The 23,456-nt window shown below is 39.0% G+C and overlaps 3 protein-coding genes across 6 annotated transcripts in view; all 3 read right to left on the reverse strand.

Annotated features, from left to right (window-relative positions):
* LOC108666292 (NPC intracellular cholesterol transporter 1) overlaps positions 1-1,692 on the reverse strand; it is a 42,451-nt gene extending 40,759 nt beyond the window's left edge. For all 4 annotated transcript variants that reach the window (XM_018153130.2, XM_018153131.2, XM_018153132.2 and 1 more), the window contains exon 1: positions 1,566-1,692. In XM_018153130.2, coding sequence (XP_018008619.1) covers positions 1,566-1,637 — 72 coding nt within the window. In that variant the 5' untranslated portion in view covers positions 1,638-1,692. The remainder of the gene's footprint in view (positions 1-1,565) is intronic.
* Positions 1,693-6,179: 4,487 nt separating this feature from the next.
* Positions 6,180-10,501, reverse strand: LOC108666290 (matrix metalloproteinase-2-like). Its single transcript, XM_018153128.2, has one exon. The coding sequence runs from the start codon at positions 8,219-8,221 to the stop codon at positions 6,296-6,298; it is 1,926 nt and encodes a 641-aa protein (XP_018008617.1). The 5' UTR covers positions 8,222-10,501; the 3' UTR covers positions 6,180-6,295.
* Positions 10,502-12,209: 1,708 nt separating this feature from the next.
* LOC108666291 (respirasome Complex Assembly Factor 1) lies at positions 12,210-15,310 on the reverse strand. The gene is made up of 4 exons (XM_018153129.2): positions 15,118-15,310; positions 14,447-14,550; positions 13,774-13,903; positions 12,210-12,702 (listed from the first exon to the last, which is right to left on the reverse strand). The coding sequence occupies exons 1-4, from the start codon at positions 15,232-15,234 to the stop codon at positions 12,658-12,660; spliced, it is 396 nt and encodes a 131-aa protein (XP_018008618.1). The 5' UTR covers positions 15,235-15,310; the 3' UTR covers positions 12,210-12,657.
* Positions 15,311-23,456: the final 8,146 nt, after the last annotated feature.

The following is a 23,456-nucleotide window of genomic DNA, read 5'->3' on the forward strand; positions in this document are numbered from 1 at the left end:
ACATATAGGCATGTCAGTATCACATATAGGCATGTCAGTATCACATATAGGCACGTCAGTATTACATATAAGCATGTCAGTATCACATATAGGCATGTCAGTATCACATATAAGCATGTCAGTATCACATATAGGCATGTCAGTATTACATATAAGCATGTCAGTATCACATATAGGCAAAGCTGAAGCAACGCAACACTTAGTAGTCAGTCACGCACATCGCTTTTCTGCCATTAGCTGTAACTGCACAATTGACGCAAAACTCATCATTCTGAGTTCAAGCTATATAAATGAACTGATAATTATGACGAGGTTGCCAGAACATTTTTAGGCAAGAGGGAAATCATGTTTGGTTAGAATGTATTGGGTTGCAGACAACACCGCATTTGTAGATGTTTGGAATTTTGAATCATGACTGATGTTTGAAGTTTGTAGATATTTGTCTAATGGAACTGAAGTTTGTGAGATAGAAATGACATCATTTATATAATTGAGTTTAGTTATACGCAAATAAAATAATATTGAGGTAAAATTATAACCCAATCATATTTTAAAACTTTCAGATTTTCCAAAATGCAAGATCCCAGCAGAAAAATTTGATAGAAGCACCGATCAGGATTGGTTTGTTGCATCCTACCAAGGATTTAGTGCAGCATCCTACCAAGGATATAGTACTGCATCCTACCAAGGATATAGTGCTGCATCCTAAATTTCAAATGAGATATCCACAGCAACAAACAAATTTGCTAAACCACAAACATTTCATCATCTTTCTTAATCCCTTAATGGATCTTTCCTAGTACCAAAGCTTTCTTTTGCTCAATTGAAACTGTAGAATTAGAGGGTAAGGGTTCAATTACTTCACTTAGCTTAATTGAACTTGAACTAAATGATACCAAAAACACCAATGAATAAAATTGATCTCAACAATAAAATTGATTTCAACACCTACAACATTGATCTCAAGTTGATTGATCTTGACAAAAAAGAATACCAGCTAGAGTTGTAAATACATGAACATAAACCTAATAGTTCAGTGCTTCACAAATAGAGACAAGAGCCGTACGCCCGTACCTACCTACAAAATGAGAGATTATGTATCTATGAAAAGTCAACCCTGATTGGACTGAAGGAATTCATTTTTGCCAATAATTTCTACATAAACCAATAGCATGCTAATCAGAAATAACTATTCTTTATCCAGTTTGATATCAAGTGCCCTCATTTGCATGTCTCTGAAGTAAAACTGGCATAAATCTAGATTATAACAATCCATGAGAATTTAATTTGGCTTAATTAGAATTTGTTCAAAGCACACCAAAGGTGATCATAGTAGTATCCATGATACGTAGTATACTTGCAAATGCAAAGGATCCTACATAATTCTAAAATGTAGTGCTCACTAAAAATTCTCAGGACAGTTTAACTCAAGCACAGCGATTTTTTAGAAACAAGTTAATTTTTAATTTCCTGATTTAGTTCAAAATTTTATCCAATCTATGTATGATGATGATGGTTGTATTCATGATACTTCAATATAGTCTAGTTATTAGTATGTCACTCACCTGCGCAATAACAGGAGCAAGTGTGGCTAGAGTCCAGATGAGGAACATGCTGCAGGCAAAATAAAGCCGCATCCTGAGAAAAATATTCCTTTTCTCCCCTTCTTCAAAAGTATTTTCAAATATTTCTTTTTCAAAAACACAATATATTACTCTGGAAATGATATATATAATATATAGGTTAAAAGTAGACAAGTGTTTAGTACATAGTTGCTCCCCTACTCCAGCCAAGCTCACCCCCAAATTTGAATAATACATGAAAAAAATCATTCTTACTAAATGATGAAAAAATTATTCAAGACTTCAGAAAAGACATCACATGTGTAACCACACATATGTAACCATCACATATGTTGATGAGTACCACAACCAAATTGAGAACCAAGTCAAAAAACAACTTCAAGCCCATCACAGTGGAAACTTATTAAGCAAGATAGAAATTTTGAAAAGAAAATCTATCTATATGCCTCTACTTGTTGACGCAACACAACATGTTCCTTCTGATATCCTCTAAAAAAACAGTGTATTTTGCAAGTGAAAGTTGTCCTATAATCCTAAGCCAAACCAAAATTGATTTGTTTGGCTGAAATTTATGTTATTGCACTGCTCATATCTCAATGATATACATATTGCATGTTTTATTAAATATACCAATAATAATCCTATTAATATATTGCTGAAAGAAATCTTAGTGTAGGTATATTATTTTCGTGTAGGCTGGCAGAATTTCTTCTCTTAAACAAGTTTTGTTAAAGAAAAAAACGCAGTTTAATTATGTAAAAAAAACTGCGTACAGCTTTCGAACTGAATTCAGTCTTGAAATTTACTTATGAGCTTGGACAAAATCGCACCTTGCCTTTTTTGGATGTATTCGTGGAAGTTAAAGATAATTCAGTTGTCACAAAAGTATATCGGAAACCAACAGATATCGGAAGGGTCCTGAACGCTGCCAGCGAATGCCCGGAACGCTACAAAACATTCGAAACGTCGTTAAATATTAAAAATGTCTATCGGTAATTTAATTTTCAATCTTCCAACACCTACGAAGAATTTAGTACGACTTATTGAAAAAACTAACAAGAAGTTGGTAAATAAAACTAATTCTCTGGTCTTTAACAAAACTTGTTTAAGTATATTATTTTCGTATATAAATAAGTATGAAGCCTTTAACACACTGCCAGGGTGTGATCCTACCATCAATGCAATAGGTAAAATGTCACCACAGTAGGTACTTCTTCACTGGCCTTCAAAAGAAACTATCTATTTTATAAACAAAACTGAAGAATACTCTTTCTAGAGCAATCATGCACAGCTTTGTGGTTATTGAACTCCACAAACCATAATTCTGTCTAGTATTATATAGTTTTTAGTTATGAGTGGCAACTTATGTGTCATTGATGGGTCAGTTCTCAGTTGAGATGAAGAGGTAAATAAATATGCAGAAAATATTTGCATTAAGGATCTATTTATATAGTATCAGGTATATAGCCATAATAATAATACAGGTTGTACAATTTATGTGGGTTTTGTTATGGAAAGTGACAAAGATCATGTTATAGGCTTATGGGGGAGAAATAGTGTTGCATAAATTAGTAGAAATATATAAGGTGCTAATAGAGTTGAGTCACCTGCTCAGGGCTGAGTAAAATTTGATGCTACTGATCTTTGAATATACCTTATTCATCCAATAAGCCTTTGTCAGATTTTGCTGAGCCCCAGCCAAACTATATCAAAATCTGGTGCCTTCTCAAAATTTCTATGTGATGGAACACATCACAGGGATTAATATAAAGTAAATTTTGCATTGAAGTGATTGAACCAGCCTAGCATTAGGCTATTAGCATCAGTCAAAGATTTAGACTTTAGAATTAGAGGAACTGTTCTACTCAGTACTCAGTAGTCAGTTCAATATTAATTTTCCACCCTGTGAGGCTGAGGCTGTGCTGTGGGCGCTGCCGGGCACGCGGGCAGTGGACTGTGGTCGAGACTCCTGAGTAGGTAGCCTGGTACTGGTAGGTAGTCTCTACTCTCCAAAATAACTACATAAATGTAAATTGGTCTACAGGCGTCTACTGACTCTACTCTATAACGTTAAATACAATTTATTGAATTTACTTTGTTAATATATTAGAATACATTTCTTATCGCACATTTCATTATACCTATACTTTTATTTACGCGTTCGTCGGTCCTCTGATTTATTAACGGAAGTTTGATAAAACACAGTCTTTGCAAACTTTTATTCAAATTTATCATCTATATACTATCAATTTAATGAAGTAATATTGTATTACAGTATATCCTATAGGCTATAAGCTAGTATAAACTTGTAACGGAGTCAGAATCGGAGAAGTGTTGTTACTCATCAGCCCCGATTACTCTTCGTTGGTAGAAACTACATGTACAAAAGCGCGATGATTACCTACGCCGATAATTGACAAAAAGCGAGGCAATAACAAGCTATTTCCTGCAGAAATATCCGATTTGTTATAGCACACAGTCAGAGTGGCTCAAATGTGTGTCCATAAGTTACTTTTACCAGAACAATACCGGTGTATAATTTGAATCCTGTCAAACCCGGCGCACGTCGAAAAGATTCACACACACACCACGACTTCCAGAGAGCAACTGCTGGTGTTCACTGTTCAGCACTCAGCAGGTTTCTTGGTCGTTTTGCCTTTTAAACGAGATAACGAGAGAGTTGAGCTTTGCGACCTTTGGAGACGTATTAAATTCATCGCATTTCCGCCATAATTATTTGCATAGGCGTGCATGTTCGACGTAAATTTGCCATCGATTTTATTTAGTCATATTTTTCCTAGCATTAAGTCGTTCTTGTTATCATCATGAAAATGTTAAAATTCAAAATTCCATTAATAACCTCACACAGCTCACTACCTAATCGTAACCGGAAATGACGATTGAGATGGTGTCAATTTCACAAATTGTGCTTAGTCATACTCTCGCTAAGTTTTTTTTCCTGATTGATTTTTAAGACTTCGGATGTGAAGAGAATTCCCGTAAAGTCTCAATGTTTAATTAAACCATGGCAGCAGACAGCTGCACACCGAAAATATCAATGGCCAAGACTCGATCTGATGGGAGTTTGCTGTTTCTCACAAACTATCCGCGCTTGCCCAAAAAATTGTTCCTGGAATGTAGCTATGCAGTCAATGCATGACACTGCGAAAAATTTATAATTTTCAAAAATGCCAGTTCAAGGATATTTATCGTCATGATAAAAGATTCAAGGAGTGCCTTCGTCTCGTATTTTTCAACCTTTGCATTCGTCTCTTTATTTCTTTGACCCCATTTACCGGTCCGACACTTCAGCGAACTCGCGTGCGAACTCGCCTGCGAGCTCGAATGGAAAACCTAACTTAATTTTCAACTCTGGCACGCATAACTCCTTCAATTATGAACGGATTTTATTCAAATTTGAAATATAAGTAGATAATATCAGTACGCTGCGGTGAGTATATTTGAATAAAATCCGTTCATAATTGAAGGAGTTATGAGTGCCAGAGTTGAAAATGAAGTTCGAGCTCGCAGGCGAGTTCGCACGCGAGTTCGCTGCAGTGTCGAATCGGTCCCCATTTTTGTTTCGCCGTTATTTATCCCGTCTCACTCGTGTCATTTTACAACACTTCTCTTTAACTTCACTTCTTGTTTGTTTGTTTGTTTGTCTGTCTGTCTGCTACAAATCTTGTAATCGAAATTTAATACACTTCTACTTTTCCTATCGATCTGAAATTTTGCACACTGGTGTAAAGTTGGAACCAATGCATAAATCAAATGTCAAAATAAATGATTTTAAAAATAAAAAAAAATTTCAATATTAAAAAAATTGAAAAAGTAATTTTGTCAGCTACAAATCTGATATTTGACACACTTTTACCTGTCTAATTGATCTGAAATATTGCACACTTGTGTGAAGTCAGAGGCAATGCATGAATCAATTAATAGAATAAATAATTTTGAAAAAAAATTTAATATTAAAAAAAATTTATATATTAAAAAAATTAAATTTTTTACTATTCAAAAATTAAATGAGAAATTCATTGTACATCTGTAAGATTGGAGACACTGGATTCTTTGGAAGTGTTGTCTTTAAAAAGTAATTTTAAAATGTATATTATTTTACTCCATCTCCGCCTCGCCGTCATGCACTGCGTCTCTGTCTCACCACTAGTGGACGTTGCCTCCGTTTGTCGGGCTATTCGTTAATCAAATGCCATTGCTTTACCGTCATTTTTTATGCATTCTACAGTCCAAATATTGAAACCATTCATATAGATTACCAAAAATGCAGTAACTCTATTACCACTAGTAATAATCATTCAAATTTTGAACCAGTTCAAACACCGAATATGGACGCCTCAATAACAAATTTTAGGAGGTTTAGGTTAATGTCTCACTCTAGAAATTTAACCTATACATGTATTATTTTATTTTATTTTCTTATTTACTTTTGTTGGCACAAGTCGTTGGCTGAATACGAGACCTTGAATGAGTTTAAATAATAATACAAACCAATGAACGGTAAGAAAACCATCAGCAAACTCTCTTCGGTTGAGGTCCCTGCAGGTTTATGTTGAAAGGATACAAAAACAAAAAGGCAGAACTCATGTATATTATAATCTACAGTAGACCTTCGTCAGATGTCTGCGACAAGATAAATGCGTACCTATTAAAGACTTTAACAGAATACGAATTTACAAAACTTTTACCTTTCAGCAAATTTGTCTTTCCTCGTGTACAGGATAAGGACAATCAAAGAAAAACGAAGAAATCAAACGAGGCGGATCGACAACACTCATTTTCTGATTGTCGAATGGCCAGAAGGTACGTTCATAGAAAAAGTATGTCTTCACGCCCACTGAAACTGCTGCTGAAATGTTGTAAGGAACTCCGCGCCACACGTCCATGGGTCTTGGGTAATCATTTTCAACTTTGCCGTCACTTCCCAATCTCCAGTACAGATCTCCACTGAATAAATAAGCGTATCCGTTGCGTCCCCATATCATGGCGGCATCTATTTTCGAGACGTTTTTGATGCCAAGGTCTACCAATTTACCTTTCTCGATTGATTCAGTATTTCGATGTAGCGTGGTCTTAATGAATTTTTCGCCCGAGAAAATAACAAGACTTTTTCCATTGGGTGTTTCAAACGCAGCGTCAATTTTTTCTAGACCTGAAAAAGCTTCCAGACCAAGACGTTCTAATTCTGATGGGTACTCAGAGGTCAACATTGGAAGACGCCACAAGAATTTATCTTTAAAAAAGTACAGCTCGCCTCTAAAGTAAGTGATTGCATCAAACGATGTGCTACATGCATCGGGGATTTCCAAGCCTGTTGACTTCGGTTTACATGATCCTTGGTTAGGTACAGTTGTGGGTACAGTTGTGCGAGGAACTACGGGAGGTTGATTTGGCTCTCTTGTTGTTGTTGTTGTTGTTGGAGTCGTGGAGGTGCTGGTTGTGGTTGTCGTATCTGGAGTAGTAAACTGAGGCCGATAAGGATTTAATCCAGAATCTGGTACTCCATACAAGGCTTGAATAGCTCGACGGTCGTCGTCAGGTAACTCAAAAGTTTCCGGATAGCTTTGGTAGTACGGGGCCATCAAAGCCGTGTGCTCGTTGGAGTGTTGCAAACCCAATGAATGTCCAAGTTCATGAGCCGCGGTTACCAAAAAACTCGTGCCAGAAGTACTACCAATTGCTTCAGAGTGACGCATGAACACCTCTTGGTCATCGAAATGAACGTCCCCACCACTTCCAGGATAAAAAGCGTGAGCAAGGGTCCCGCCAGGTCCATCAAAAGGGTATCGATCTCTGTGATCAAGGGTGTAAAACCCAACGGCAATGTCTATTTTTGGCGTCTCCGGATGAACCTCAACAAATTTCAGTTTGGATACATCACTCCATAACTTAAAGGCCTGGTATAAATCGTGCATTACCTGGTTGTGGGATATTGTAGAAGATTCTGTTTTCTTGACAATAGCCCAAGTTACTTCCAACTTTTCCCATTTGCTCCCTTCAAGCACATATCTTTTGACCCTTTGGTGTAAGGAACTGTTTTGAACATCCAACACGCCACAAAATCGGTACGAGGTGTTCCTGAAATGAGACTCGTCTCGTGGTAGTTTTGATTCTACAGAAGAAGCACTGTTAGAAGAATTAACATTTTCTGTAGTCGGAGAAGGATGAAGACTAATTTTATCACCAGAGTTTCTTTTTTGTAATGCAGTTCTTTTGTTCAAAGTCGAGCGATTCAATTGTGAAACATTCTGGTGGCTTTCCAGATGCGAAGACGATTTACCTGAAACGGTTTCAAAAGGCGATGACTGCCCGTTAATCCTTTCGACGGGCTTGAACACGTCTGAGTAATGAGACGAATTTATTACACTAGAAATGTTAGAGACTAAATCCCTACTCGGACGCAATCCTGAAGAGTTTCCAACACTTTGTGATGAATTATATGAACATTCAACTGACAGTTCCTGCTCATCATTGAGTAGATTATTATGTCTTGTCTGGAAATTTGCTAAGGTAGACACAGTACCCGTTAGGTCAATTCTTTGTGATGAACAGCTGGATAAGATATAGATAGAAATAATAAGATATCGGTACGATAACGCACACTTTGGAATACTCATTTCGACTGAATACTACCGAACTTATGTTTTATATTAAAATTATTAAATAGTTTGTTAAAAATGCACACAATTTTCCTGCTGGAAAACTATTTGCTAACTACTAAACGTTATATGCATAATAAAAAAACGATGAGGCTTATATTTTCTCACGACAGTTTGCGGACTCCGATTGCAGATCTCGATAAGATATGGACTAAGGTGAGGTCAAGTTTTTTTTATAAGCAAAAAAGTTATGGGGTAAAGTTGTTTTAAAGGTTGACACGTTATTGGATAAAGTTTTGTAAGAAGAGCAGTTATGAGGTTAGATTGTTATATAGGTTGATCTGTTTTTGGGTCAAGTTGTGTAAGAAGTGCAGTTGAGGGGATAGAATGTTATGTATATAGATCAATTGTGGGATCAAGTTGTCGTATAGACAGATCAGTTGAAGGCAAAGTTATTCTGTAGGAAGATAGTTGCAGGGCTTTTTCATACGACTGTGATTGAGCTGTTCTTCACTCGTATTTTCTTTCTCTCTTCTCCTCCAAATAATATTCTAATGTTGTTCTTCGCTCTCGGTAATCAGCGTTCTGGCCAGGACAGTTGTTCCGCCACTTGTAGGCAATAAATGTCTTCTGAGCTCAGAAAATTCTCAGCTGCAAGGCAGATCGGGACTTGTACTACTATTTAGTGCAATGTGGTTCAATTTATTGAAGAATCGTCCCCAATTATAATACTCAACATTTATTCATTTAAAACTCATCATGAAGTAGCTATTAAATGATGCTATATTGCTGAATGTTATAATATAATAACTCGAGACAGGCTAGTTTTTAAACCTTCGCAAGACCATATAGTCGTCAAGGAGGCAAGCGATCATTATAATGGTATAATATTAATTATCAGTAGAACAACGGAAGAAAAAATTATAAACAGAACAGTTTCATTAGTTTCTCTGTGAAATTGAATATTTGAATGCACTCACAAAATTCGGAGCAAAATATTAAAGAGTTCGTTCAATGTTCGCTCGGTTAGAATGTTAAACTAAAAAAGCTTGTCACTTATATCCGAGCTTCCTTCAGCAGAGAAAGACTGCGAAGTATTCAAATAAGGCGATCAGACATCCGTAGAAACTTCAGCCAAATTTTCAACGCTGAATATTATGATCAAAGACGATGATAGATCTTCTTGAACTTCGAGTTCAGAAAATATCAAGCCCGCCGAAAATTTTGTGAGACACGTGAACAAAATCGAAGATGATGCCCTGCAAGCTGCCGCGCTCACTCCAGACCTGCCAATAACGCACACTGCGTCAATTTGTACGGCGAGTTGATGAAGACGAGTTTTTTCAGCGGCGAGTTTTTTCAGCGATGCTCGAATTGTCGAACGCCCTTCATCACTCAAGATTGTATTTTACACTCGTCTTTGATGTGTGCGTAACATTTCACCGATCAATTGATGAAGCACGACTGTTTTTTTTTCACAGTATAGTTGAAACAACGCTCGTTGTCACTCAAAACTTGTCCTTTTCACCTATTTTTTTATGCATGCGTAACTTTGCTCCGCCGAACTGATGATGCAAGAGTTAGTTTTCTAAGCCAGAGGTTAAAATGTCCCTTTAATTTGATAGAGCACAGCACGAGCCGTCGAAACAGGAAGCCAAGCCTGGCGTGATTAAAATTGCGATGTTAGTTTAGATTAGGCCACGTTGAAATCTCGCCGATTTTTGACCACGAGACCACCTTTGGCCAGCAATTTTACAACCAGTTACCGGTTTCGAACCTCACACTCGTTGATCCGATCTAGGTGATCTCAATGACTCGGCCACCACGCTCTCGATATTAAGGGCAGCTCGGTAAGTTAAGAACTGGTCTGTGCCCAGCAAACAGTGGAGGCTGGCGGCAGTTTCCCGACGTACTCTGAATTTTATCTTTGTTGCTCGTATCCTGCGATAGCTTTAGGACTTGCCCAAGCACCGGCCGAGTACTTCCCTTAGCGTCAACCACTTCGATGGTCCCTTCAGCGCTCATATTTCGGAATACCTTCTTTATGCACGTAATCGTTTCTACACTAAAGAATATAGAGTAACATTTTAATGCTTCAGACGAGTCATAGTAATTGTCTATCTAATTATTTTATTTCATATTAGAAACAAGTTACAATAATCTAGTTGAATAATCTTCAAAATCATTCTTCAGAAAGACACAAACAAATATTGTTTGGTAATTCCAAGAATAACTATCATGAAATCAACAAATTTGTCTGATTAATTACTCGTAATTACCTTAAAAATTTTAACACGAACAACATTAAGATGCAAAGAAGACATGCGTCAAATTAACTTTCAGCTAAATTACAATCACATTATTAAAACTCGAAGGAGTTTACTTACATGTTTACTTACACCTACCGTCAACCGAGTGCTCAGTAATAAATACGTATAGTACTTTTGCTTCAGAAATGTTCTGCAACAAATCTCATTATTCTCAATTTTTTATTAAATTCCGTCAATAAGGATAGTGAAGCTTAAATGAACTAAATCTAATGAAATCCTTTCAGATGATGATGATGACATTTGTGGTCCCTTTGATGTCGGAAAATATGAGAGAATTTCCGTACAAATGCTAACGAAGAATATTCCAATATCGCTCAAACATTGAGTAAAAATCTATTCCAGTGCATCGGTTAAATAACTAAACAAAGCAATAAAATCAATCTTTACAATATCTTAGACATTCAATAAATCAATAAATTTTCAAGAATTGAATACGCGTTTTAATCGATGCCAAAAGCCGTAAAAAAGGATCCAGATAAATATGAATACATTTAGCCCGCAGCAAATACTGTTGTACAAACAATTCTTATTATTAAAGAGCACTGTATACAAGTGTAGGTCAAGAATCTATTAAAAAGGACTGTATACTATACGTATAGGTCAAGAAGCTATATCCAAGTTGTTTGGCTGTCACATTATGTATAGAGACCACTTCTCGGAGAAATAATTGGCTCACTGTCTAACAATTGACTGCATCACCAACAAGTCTTTTTGTGGGTTGTCCTGACCCAGTTTGGTCAGACATATGAGCGTAGCAAGGCCGAGTGTGCTGATGGATCAAGCAGTGGGTGGAAGAACTGCAAAGTTTTCTCTACTGAGCCCCACTTTACTATGACCCACTCTAGCCCCACTTTACTATGACCCACTCTAGCCCCACTTTACTATGACCCACTCTACTATGCCTCCACTTGTTCCTCCTGAGCTCTTATTAAAAACCCAAATATGTAGATGATCGATGTTCCGAATCTTTCGACAATTTCTGCATTTATACATCTTACTTAAACAAATCAGAATTGACTCGCAATAATTATAATTAGTAATTGTCAATAATTGACATAATTACGAATTTTAATTTCCTTCAGTTGCTAGGGTCAGGTAGGTAATGTTTGAAACTCAGCGTCAAGGACCTCCAGAAACAATTGGGCTGATATATCACTTATTTAATAAACAATCTACAAGTTTGAAGTCACGTTTGGTTAACGTATTGCAGAAATTGAGAGACAGGCAGGCAGGGTTTCTGATTTGAGTGAAATAGAATTTTTAGCAAGGCAGAACTTCGTACCCGATTACTTAGGCTGACACGAACCAGAACTTCTGCACAGAAGCCTAATATTCAACTTGAAAATAAAACTATAACTCAATACAGGCACACTATGGTGATTAGCTTATAAGCTGCCGATGCGATATTGTGACGAGATGAAAGTTGGATCTTTCGTTTCCAAAACCCAGGATAAGAGTCGGACTGAAATAATTATTCACAAAACTATCACTACTCTGAAGTAAAGATAAGAAGCGCCTCTAAATTAATGGAGTTATAATAGACCAATTCATGTTTTACTTCTGACATGTCTTTAGGCAGAAAAAACTGTCATCAAGTCATTGCATTAAAATGCATCTAATTCAAAACATGCTGATTGTGGTTCATTAGAATTTATTAATACAAGGAAATAAGCATAAAAAGTGATTACAAATTTAATGTCTCAGCGAAAACAATCTTGCATGGAAATAAAAGAATATAGGTATATTTTGTGTCATATGAAATAGAGTCAAGTGAAATGTTTGTGATTTTTCCTGTAATTAGTTATTTAGCTCAATTGAAGAGATGTCATTCGATTCCAATGAAACTTATAGAAAAAAGTATGGTCATTAGCGCTAATTGCAATTGTCAATAATTTGATAACAACTTAGGTTTTGTTTATGAATAAAAATGAAACTTATGCCTACTGATATCAAAACCAATAAAATACCAGGATATTAAACAAATTAATTAATTTTTCTTTAAACATAAAAGCCCATGTGAACCCAAGTACAACATCCTACATGAACAAATGTTGAACACTAGCAGCACAATGTTTTATTCTTCACAAAATGGAAACATGACAAATTGACAGAGTTCTACGGGCGTCAGTCTTGGAAGTGTAGGCCAGAGTAAATGATGATCCACATTACCTGCACAGGAGGAATAATTACTCAGAAATCAAGTTGATGGCCAGCAGCAAAGTTCCACAACAGAAATAAACAACAAAAAATAATGATAAAACTGGTATAAAGACATACTAATGATAAATCTAATGATGAATAGTATTAACAAAATAACCACAAGTAGGTACTAGGGACAGATATTTGTAGGTATTCTGTCTGTTTTGTGGAAATATGGTATAAATGGTGACTATGGTTTGTGGCATCAATTAAAAGTGATTCTAATTACGGCCCTAGTCTCCACAATAAGCATCATAAATTAATTTTTTTAAAGACTCTTTATTGATAATAGAATTTTTCCTGGAGAAAAAGTCATATGCTTGGTGAACTAGTTAATATGATCTCAATACAAAAAACGACTAATATGCTGATTCAGAACCTATAAAAACATCATTACAGCTTGAATTAAAATCAGAGTTTACTTCAACACATTTGTGATAATGTCTCAGTAGGTAATGTTTGTGACTTGCTGCAATGAGAAGTATAATGTGCACTATAGGAATAAAATATATGTGGTCCTCTTCTTTTTTCCTAGCTAAATAAAAAGGCTATCACCATTAAATTCAAGACAATAGTGCCACAATTAAAGAACTCATTCACATAAAATCTCATAAAAGTTATTTTTGAGCCAAGTAATCATGAGATGGAAAATCAGTGTTATAAACAGTGAAGGTTTATGTATAAATAACAAGTTTCACAATTTATGGTAAATTATCTTAAATAATAAAATTTAGACGTCATCTTGGGAGTAACATTGAAACTTGAAAAGCTTCTACTACAAGGAATGAACAAAGTAAACATGTGTCTACTAATAATATTAGTGGTTAGGTTTATACTAATATGAGTATACACAACACATTCCTCAAATTATGGTAGATTAAATGTTATGACATGAATGATACTTTGCAAGTGTTCTTCTTTTGCTCAATTTGTAAATTACTGTAAAAGCAGCTAGGCAACATAATGCAATGAGTAAACAAGAGCATGAATTGTAGTCAATTTTTAAAGTGATTACTGTGGCTAATGTTGGCCTGCACTCACCAAGAACCCAGCAAATGATGTCACAAAACCTTCCTTGATAATTTCCCATGCTCCTCCATATTCATCCTCATCTACATTTTGGAAATTAAATGCATAAAGATACACAGCTGCTGCACTGACAAGACAAAACCTGAAAGAAAAAAGATTAACATCAGATGCTTACAAAAATGACTTCTCATACATATTAATAACATGACAAGGTTTCATTCTGACATTGCTTTGATACTTGCAAATGCTCAAAGGAGTGAGTTATTATATGAAATGTAATATGAACAGCTTAGCTTCATTTTTTAAACATGGATCTGTAGAAATTACTCAAGTGTGTACCTACTTCACTTAGAAAAATTAGGTCAGCATTTTGTGAACAAGTTCATGAAATTTCAAGGTTTAATTTAAAAAATTTTACAAAGAAGATTCCATGCTGAGTAGATATGCTTTGGAAGGGTGAATGAAGTCTCTTGACCATGCTTACAATTGCATTCAAACGTTTGAAAATATTTGCCTACCCATGTGAAATGTTCACAGTCACTGCTTGGCTTAGATTAAGTCTCACAAGATGTAGCCATACGACTCACACCATTAATAACAGCAGTATTACACTGATAGCTTATAGTCACTTATCATTATAATAGATGTACATGCAAGAAAAGAAGCAAAATAATGGGATACTTACAGGAGCAAACCCAGGAATCCTTTGATTGGAAATATTCCCCATATAATGCCCATAATGAGGCCCAAAATTTGCCGGCCCCAGTAAATCACATCTAGAAAGTCGTCCTGTTAAGAAATAAAGCAAACAAATTTATATAGTTTTCAAAATTAATAATTTAAAACAATAATCATTATAAATAAATAAAATGGAAGGCTCAATTCGATTTGATATGCATGATTGCGGGTCATCTGGAAATGCAATATATATACCTAGCAGCCAAAATGGCTGGTGGCAGTACCTATCAACTGGCATCTCACATTCAGAACAGCATCATCTCAAGTTTGTGACAGAAGATGAGATTTTAGTTAATTCATGCCAATTAATGAAGAAATTAATTTATCTTGATTGAATTGGGAGTTAATTTATCCTCATTAATCAAGATAAGCAATTAAACAAATAAACTAAATTGTGAAGTTTTCAAGTCACTCAAAGAGCTTTAACAGTCTAACTTTAGGACTGTCACTAAAAAGATAAAGTGGAACAGATTTACTTGGTATTATTGGGACATTTCAATTCTAACTGTGTTGTGTAGTAAGTAAATTATAAGATGAATGTATTATAATCTTATCAAATGAGACCCCAAAAAATAATGAACATTAAAAAAAATCAAATAATTGAAAAATAGTTCTTACCTTGTCTGGCCAGTGTGAGTTGCTGGTAAATGCTTTACACATCAAAAAATAAATAGATGATTTATTTTTATTTGCTTTGCTACTTCCTACTCCATTTCTTTCTTGTTTGGCACTCATATTTAAGGAAGATCTGAATAATTTATAACCTAATTAGAAAAAAATCTGCAACAATAAAAATAATCCTCAGGTTAATGAATGCTATATAATAGACCTACACCACCATTGTCATGGGGCTCCCCAACACCACAAGGCTGAAGCTAGCTGAGGGAGGCTCTCATCATCAAGCACGACTGCACGAGTCTCCACTCTAGACAGCTATAAATTTACATCCCACTGGATTTGTCAGGACTCAGGACATTGAAACTTTTCTCATTATTCATGCTTTGATTTTCAGTCTGTATCCATATTTTTTTACATGATGGAATTCCATACATGAATTGCAACATACAAGCCCTACTCACTTGAGGAGCAAGAAGGGAAGGAGCAGCAGCAGCAGCAGGCCAACAGGCAACAGCACGCTTGTCCCACTACAATAGGAGGCTGATTTAAGAGTGGGAAAAGCGCACTGCCGCGGGTGCTGCTGCCAGCCCACTTATACTGGAGAGTGGAGTGCACAGCTGTCCCACTCCTATCACCTATTGAAGCAACTCAAGCAAGTGCACTCCTATTTTTGGCCACAGTGCTCCTCATTCCTCAATTATATAGGTCATATGGGAATGCCTAAATGGTCATTAAGGCATTTACAATGCCACCAGCACCATGATCCATAATACCCTATGATTGTAGTCTTTGTAGCTAGTTTGTACTAACATCATTTCAAAATTTTAAATTTAAGTGTTGCTAAACTCTCCCCAAGGCCCAAACAGCCAAACTGCGGGCCAAAGAGTTTATCTGTTACAACTTACAAATCCAAAGCCCACACTTGGGAAGTTGGGACACTCCACTGGGACACTGGAGACTGGACAGGGGCAGGGTGAAATTGAAATTTTCCTAGGTACTTGTTTCTGAAATCTGGCTGCTCCAACTGGACAAATTTTCAAGACATTTGGAATCTCGCAGCCTGATCCTGCACTTTTGTTAACAATTAGATAGGAGTTAATTGATCTGGCGGAAATTGCATGGTTCCAGAAATGGCAGGAAAGCTCTAGTTGCAGACTTGCAGTTGCAGCCCTAATGGTAGAACTGTAGAAGTTTTCCATGCTTGGGCACTGGGCAGGATAGCTACTCAAATTTGGACTGTACTGTAGAGTGTTCAGTGTAGACTGTAGAGACTACCTAGACTGTCTAAAGAGATTAAAGAACTTGCCAGATTTGTTAAAATACAGAAGCCTAACTAAATAAAAGTAAATGAGAAAAACAATGGCAAAGTAGACTTTTTTAGAGCCATCCTTGGCATCCAAAAGTCTATATATATGCCCTAGGCTATGCTATAGCAGGCTATAGTATAGCTAGGTAGAGTGGTAGTCACTAGTCTGTGTGTGTGTGTGCTTTGTTGAAGGTGAAGAGATGACCTCACGCAGGCTGACTGTCACACCTGGACATGGCATTAATTGCTGGCTTTCCAAATTTTCCAATTGCAGCCACAGTCAAATTTTCCTGCTTGTAGGAGGTGACTGTTATTTCAGGATTTCCCTGGTATTGTTTCCAGATAGATGGCTGTTGCTTGGGCTGCTGCTATAATTTTCATTGTTTCAAAAGATCTTTTAACTGACTTGATTCATAGCTGGCATAGTTCCTCTTCTTGGTATTTCCAGATAACTGGTGATTCATCTTCTTGGTATTTCCAAATAACTGGTGGATTTATGTTGTTTCCAAATTACTTCCCCTATGGCTTGATACTTCTTCAAAGGGTTCCAAGGCGTCCAGTGCTTGCAAGAAATTCGGTAACTGCTTTAATGATAAGATGTTGTATATGTTTTGAGTAGTCACCCCCGCCAAGTAGTGTTCGCAGGGTCAGGGTCTGTATGCCCAAACCAAACAGAGTGCGCTCTAATGTCTGGCGCCCCACACTATATCGACTGCACTGTAGCATAAAATGTTCTATGGTTTTATTCCGGTTGCAGGTGGCACACAAAGGTGAGTCAGACATGGAGAAGCGATGCATATATGCATTTACACCCACATGTCCCAGCCGAAGACGAGCCAGCACAACTGTGACACGCCGAGATCTTGCATGTATCCATGGGACAGGAAGTAGATCTTCTCGTATGGTCAGCAGGTGTTGTCCCTTTCCAGAAACTGCAACAGTTTGGTGCCAATTTTCCTGCCAACGAGCAAGTAATTGTCTACTGAGCCAATATTTACAGTCTGCAAACTCTACCAGGTGGAATGAGCTATGGTTGAGCTCATGTCCCAACTTGGCTGCCTGATCTGCCAACTCATTTCCACAAATCCCAGCATGGGCTTTCACCCACTGTAGCATCACTTGTCTGTCAGCATTGAGCCTCCTGAGCATCTCCCTGATGCGGTAGACAACAAGTGAGCACCTGGTGTGGAGGCTCCTAGGTGACTGCAGGAGAAGTAGAGCTGAACGGGAGTCAGAGCAGACAACCCAGTCAGGGTGTGAAGCACCCTCAACAACAACCAACGAGTGGTAGATGGCAAAGAGCTCAGCAGTCAACACACTGCTCTTTGGGTGCAGGCGCCAAGAAATGGCTTTATCCTGCGAAGGAATGTATATGCCACAAGCACTCGATTCCAGGTCAGGCAGGCAAGAACCATCACAGAAAACAGTGTGAAAGCCTGGAAAATTCTCACCCATGGTAGCACCGAATTGATGCATGGGTTCCACTCCCAATGTAGAGTTCATGTTGACTTGTATGTATGCAGTAACTTGTTCCCACGGAGGGGCTGGATCCACAACAGGCACAGGTATACGGTGACAGGGCCCATACAAACGGAGATGGGCAGCGGCTGTAGCTAGGGTGGAGTTTATCCTTGTGCAGGGAAGCATCATCAGTGAAGCAGTTTTATCGTTAGTAGGTCTGTAACACAGATTTAGAGCTAATTGAGCCCCAAGTGACTGGCGGCGGAGGGACAGGGCAGGTATACGCGCTTCAGCTTGCAGGGAGATGATGGGAGTTGTTCGTCGCGCACCCAGGATCAGGCGCAAGCAGGCATTTTGCAGCACATCTAATTTGGCAAGCATTGATTTTGAGGCTGTCTGATAGAGGGTGGATCCATAATCCATCTTTGCTCGGATATATGCACAGTAAAACTTACGGAGGAAGCACCTGGATGCGCCCCAGTTTGGGGATGCCATATGTTTAAGAAGGTCCATCCTGCGGATAATGTCACATCGCAAGCTAGTAATATGTGGTCCCCAACATAAGCGTGGAGCATCCAAAATCATGCCAAGCACTTTGTGCTGTGCTTTATAGTTTATGAGCCTGCCATCAAAGCGCATGACTGGAACCTGCTTGCATTTGTTGCTGAAGTATTGGAAAACTGTTTTGTTGGGATTGACCACCAGTCCCCAACTCTTGAAGTAGTCACTGATGATCCTTAGATAGTTAGTCATATTCAATTTTGCTGCTTGCATGGTTTGTGCACGGCATGCTATTGTAACATCATCGGCATAGATGAGAGTGTGTGTGCTGTGGTGCTGTGGGATATCCATGAGCAGGAGATTAAATAGAAGTGGGCTTAAAACTGCTCCCTGGGGAACGCCTGCTCCCAACACATGGGGGTCTGACAGGACTCCTCTCACACAGACCCGTATACTTCATGCTTTTAGGTACTTCTCACTCCTGCAACCACCTCACCATGTTGCCTGTGAGTCCTGCACTTCTGAGCTTGAATATAAGTGAGTCGATGCAGACGTTATCAAATGCAGACTGTAAGTCTATGTAAACCACAAGGCAGACATCCGAAGCAGATTGGGAAGAGCGTATCAAGTGTTCCAGTCTGAGTAAAATGTCCATCACTAGTCTGGTACTGGTAGACCAATTATTATGAATACCTTATAGGCTTATACCGGTAGGCGCTAGGCAGTGCCGCAGTAGGCGGTAGTCAGGTAGTGCATACTGCATAGCTACCAGCAGTCCAGCATTATCATGCATATTCATGATATTGGTTTAAATCTCGATTAGATGAGAATATTAAAAATGAACTGAAGGTAACACACTAGCATGACTCTCAAATCAAGTAGGCCTAATCATTGTTCAGGCTTTCTCTGTTAAGGTTAGGACCGTTGGGTTTGGATTGGTCCGACCGCCGACGGACCGACAGGTCCCGTTTGTTAACTTTGTTTAGTTGTTGTGAGTGGGCCGCGTACGCCCCTATGTCGACGTGGACTCGATGGAAGTCTGGACTCGACGTTCGCGGTTCAGACGGTGGGGTCATGCTGATTACGACTTTACGAGTGTCATGGACTCAGGCGCCAGGCGGGCTAGTCGTCAGGGTAATCATGATTATGGCAATACGAGTAGGTTAAGAACGACGTTACTACTTTCGTTACGTTAGGTCTTAGGACAGTATGACTATGACGTTACTGCTCTAAGCATTTATCTTAGCAGCTATGCCCCCTACTAGCATGCTTACCACGAAAAAGAACATCAACGAAATGAAAACGTGAACTCAGGCAAAGCCCACCTCCTTCTCTTTCTTTCTTTGCAGGGTGTCCACTTGGAGTGGACTTAAAGCCGCAGGTCTGCCAGATGGATGACCGTTGGGCCTGAGAGCTTATAGCTTGGGGTTTTCAGCTTCTTTGTATATGAAGTTAATTGCTGCCATTTAGTGAGGTTGGCTGATGTAAGCTAGATATGTATAATGTATATAATAAAATGGACTGGAAGTGGAAAGTTCCTGGACAGGCTGAGGTTGGACTTTCCAACCTTTCAGGTCCTGCTTTCCAATATGCTATGTGTACTGGTTAATTTAATATCCCTCTAGAATTCCACACTGCGCTTCAGTAGCAAAATTTATGCCTTCTGAAGATCTTGCCGACACATTTAGATTGAAATCCATTAATTTAAAATATTTGTCAGTCTATGGCCAACTATTTAAAAAAGTAAGGTTTCCGCTTTCCGGTATGTTGGATTGATCAGTATGCAGTGAAGCTTGTCCAGAAATCAGTTGCAATGAGTTCCCACCAAAAAAATGTAAACATCAAGTTTACGATCACGTAGTTGCGGTCACATTAGAGTGGTCAGACTGCATTATCACATGTTCAGTTGACACTTGCTGTACAATCAGACTGTTTTTAGGGTAAAATTAGTTATTTGGAGTAACACGTGCATGCAACCTTGTAAATAAGTTCATGGCTTGTAAAAAGTTTTTCATTACTCAGCGTAAATAGCTTTTCATTAAAAATTACCTGGCAACGCATCTTAAAATTACCGGTGAGTGGTGATGCTTAGGGCTTAAAAACCCATATATTGGCAATGCTGCATCCGCCCTCTGCACCATGGTATGTAGGTGTGAAAATCAACGGGGTTCATCAAAGTCAGTGGTTCAGTCAGCAACAGCTCTTCAAGAGCACGTCCAGTAGCATTCGGAGTGTTTGTTCGTGATGACAGGATAGGAGAGTGGGCGTTAAAATCACCAACTACCAGGGCAGATATGATGAGGTAAGTTGGTGAGTGTATGAGGTCAATTCCTGGAGGGTAACTGCACCATTAGGGTAAATATTCAAGATGGATATAGTTGTGGCATTTCTGAGGTGGAGACTGATTGCCTGCACCAGTGCACCTCTAAGATTCCTGTTGGGAAGGGGAGCAGCATAAGGCGCTGATAGCACAAGGAAATATTCACAAGCATACAGAGGCCTCCCTCTCTACCGTCTCTATTGCACCAGTAGGTTGAAACCGTTGAATATCTCAGGAAGGTAGGCAAATATTTATCAGTCACCCATGTTTTGGTGAGGCACAGGATGCTGGGCTTTAGAGGATACAGTAACAACTTGACTTCTGCTAGATGGGTTTATAGACTGTTACAGTTCAACATAATGATAGATAGTGGTGAAGTTAATGGGGCCATCAGGTTACTTATTTTTGGGTAAGTGCTGTCGGTTTTGGGATGATTTCCTAGTTGCTTCAACTCTTGCGGATGACCTAGTTGGACCACTTCTGGGGCTCTTCTTTCTGCCAGCTGCCTTCCCCCTCTCATTGCCCTTGGGTGGAATTATGGGCCACTCATCCTTCTTTGAACCACTTTGTGTGGCTGAGTCCATATCAGACGAATCTGATGTCTGAATGAGTTCAAAATTCTGTACACCTAGAGCCACAGCTAATTCATCCTCAGAGCACACAGCCTCAGCTTCTAGGGAAGACATAGATGGGTTGAAAACTCATTTGTTGGCTTCCAGTTGCACTGGAGGGCTTGTTGAGGTGGCCTTGGTGAAAGCATCTGCAGGTAGAGAAAAGTGTTTGGCAAGTGCATCAATAACAATGGACCTACGCTTGCTCTCAGACTCAAGAGGTAGGTTTAAAGAAAACAAATCTTGGAGAACACCAACCAGACTACTCAGGAAGCCCTGAGGAAGGATGCAGCTGGAGCACCCTGCTCATTTAGCAACAGATTCATAGGGTTACAATTACAGCAAGAGATTTTCTGAGCACTGGTCACAGCTGATGTCTGTTGACTGGTCCCAGAATTTCCCAGACTTTGATGAACCTCTGCCACTGTGCAGCTGCTATGCCATCTTGACCCAGGAGAGCACACTGCAGCACTCCATGAGCTAGCTGAATCCTGAGAACTGCCAACAGTCTGCACCATTGTCCCTCCAAAGCTCCTTCTTCCCCAGGCACTAGGGCGCCCACTATTGGCATCATTAACAACTGGGTTCTGAGTCAGAGGTTGCATTGTGGCTCTTACTGGCTGTTGCTGACACTGAGCAGCATAGGGGTACAACTTAAGGCAGGTCTTTGAATTGGCTTTGTGAGGCTGTCCACAATTAGCACACTCAATTTCACTACTGTTGCAGCTACTTACGTGATGCAGTCCAGCACAAACCGGACAATGTACTGGGCTGCGGCATCCCTGTGCTGAGTGTCTTGGGCGCTGACAGTGGAAGCACTGGAGTGGAGGAAATTCATAGGGGTGGACTCTATAGTGGATGGGGCCAAACTTAATGTGAAGCAGTAAAGCCTCTCCTGTGAATACCAAACACAGAGATGTTGATGGGACTCTTGTCCGATCTTGCTGACACTGTGGTCTTTCAATGCGGATTACTTCAGCATTGCCTTAAACTTTCAGGCATGCCTGAAGTGTTTCTAGGTCAGCATCAATTTCCACGGGTGACTGGAAGCCCAGGATGTCTGGACCTAGTGCTGGTCAGTTCAGATGTATCTCCTGGCTCTAGTCTAAGATGCTTGCCAGTGTGGGAAGTGACCACTTCCCAATATTAGCCACCTCTGAACTCTCCCTATTGAACCTGGATTCTGTTCCTGTGCCATGATGGAAGATTGCCCCCAATGGACTGCAGCAGATCTCAGCTTGTGTACCTGCATCAACTATAATAACACCTGCTTTCATTGATGCTCAGACGGTAGATTTTACCACAAGGATAATAAAAGCTGCCTCTCAAGTCTTTGACTCTACATCTGGTATACCACCATCTAGGCCTATTTCACCATGGTGGAGTGAGGAGTGTCGAAAAGCAGTGCATTCCCGTTGGAAGATGCTGAGGACTGTTACCCGACATCCCTCCATGCTTAATCTCATAAACTACAAGAAGAAGTGTGCAGAAGCTAGAAACTGCTTGCTGAGGCACAAGAGAGAATACAGACAACACTTTCTGCAAGAAATAAATCATACTGTCCCTATCACTGTTGCCTGGCGCAAGCTCCATCTCTTTCGTGCTCGCCTCCCATCACCAGAGTATCGTCTAACTGTAAATGGACAACTAATCACAAATATGCTGGATCAAGCAAACCTATTATGTCAGACAATAAGCTCCTGCTCTCAGGTCAACAGAGCACAAATCCCCCTTATGACTGAAAACCACCCTCTGGATGATCTGGACCTTGGTGCCCCATATAACAGAGAGTTTACCATGGCAGAGATCCATCGTGCCATACAAAGGCTGCATCAAACATCTCTGGGTGCTGATCGTGTGCACAATGCCTTTCTTAAATCACTGAGTGACAACCACCTCTTGGAACTATTGCTGCTCTTCAATCAGAGTTACTGTACAGGTGTGGTCCCGTCTGCATGGAAGGAAGGAGTTGTTCTACCAATTTTGAAACCTGGAAAGGACCCTTCACAGCCCACATCATATAGGCCTATCGCACTTCTTTCCTGCATTGGTAAGTTGTTCGAGCAAATGGTGGCTGCTTGACTGGAACACATTTCAGAGTCCCAAACTCTCTTCTCTAGCTCGCAATGTGGATTCAGAG

This window comes from Hyalella azteca, unplaced genomic scaffold, assembly GCF_000764305.2.
Source record: "Hyalella azteca isolate HAZT.00-mixed unplaced genomic scaffold, Hazt_2.0.2 contig16405, whole genome shotgun sequence".
Taxonomy (NCBI): Eukaryota; Metazoa; Arthropoda; class Malacostraca; order Amphipoda; family Hyalellidae; genus Hyalella; species Hyalella azteca.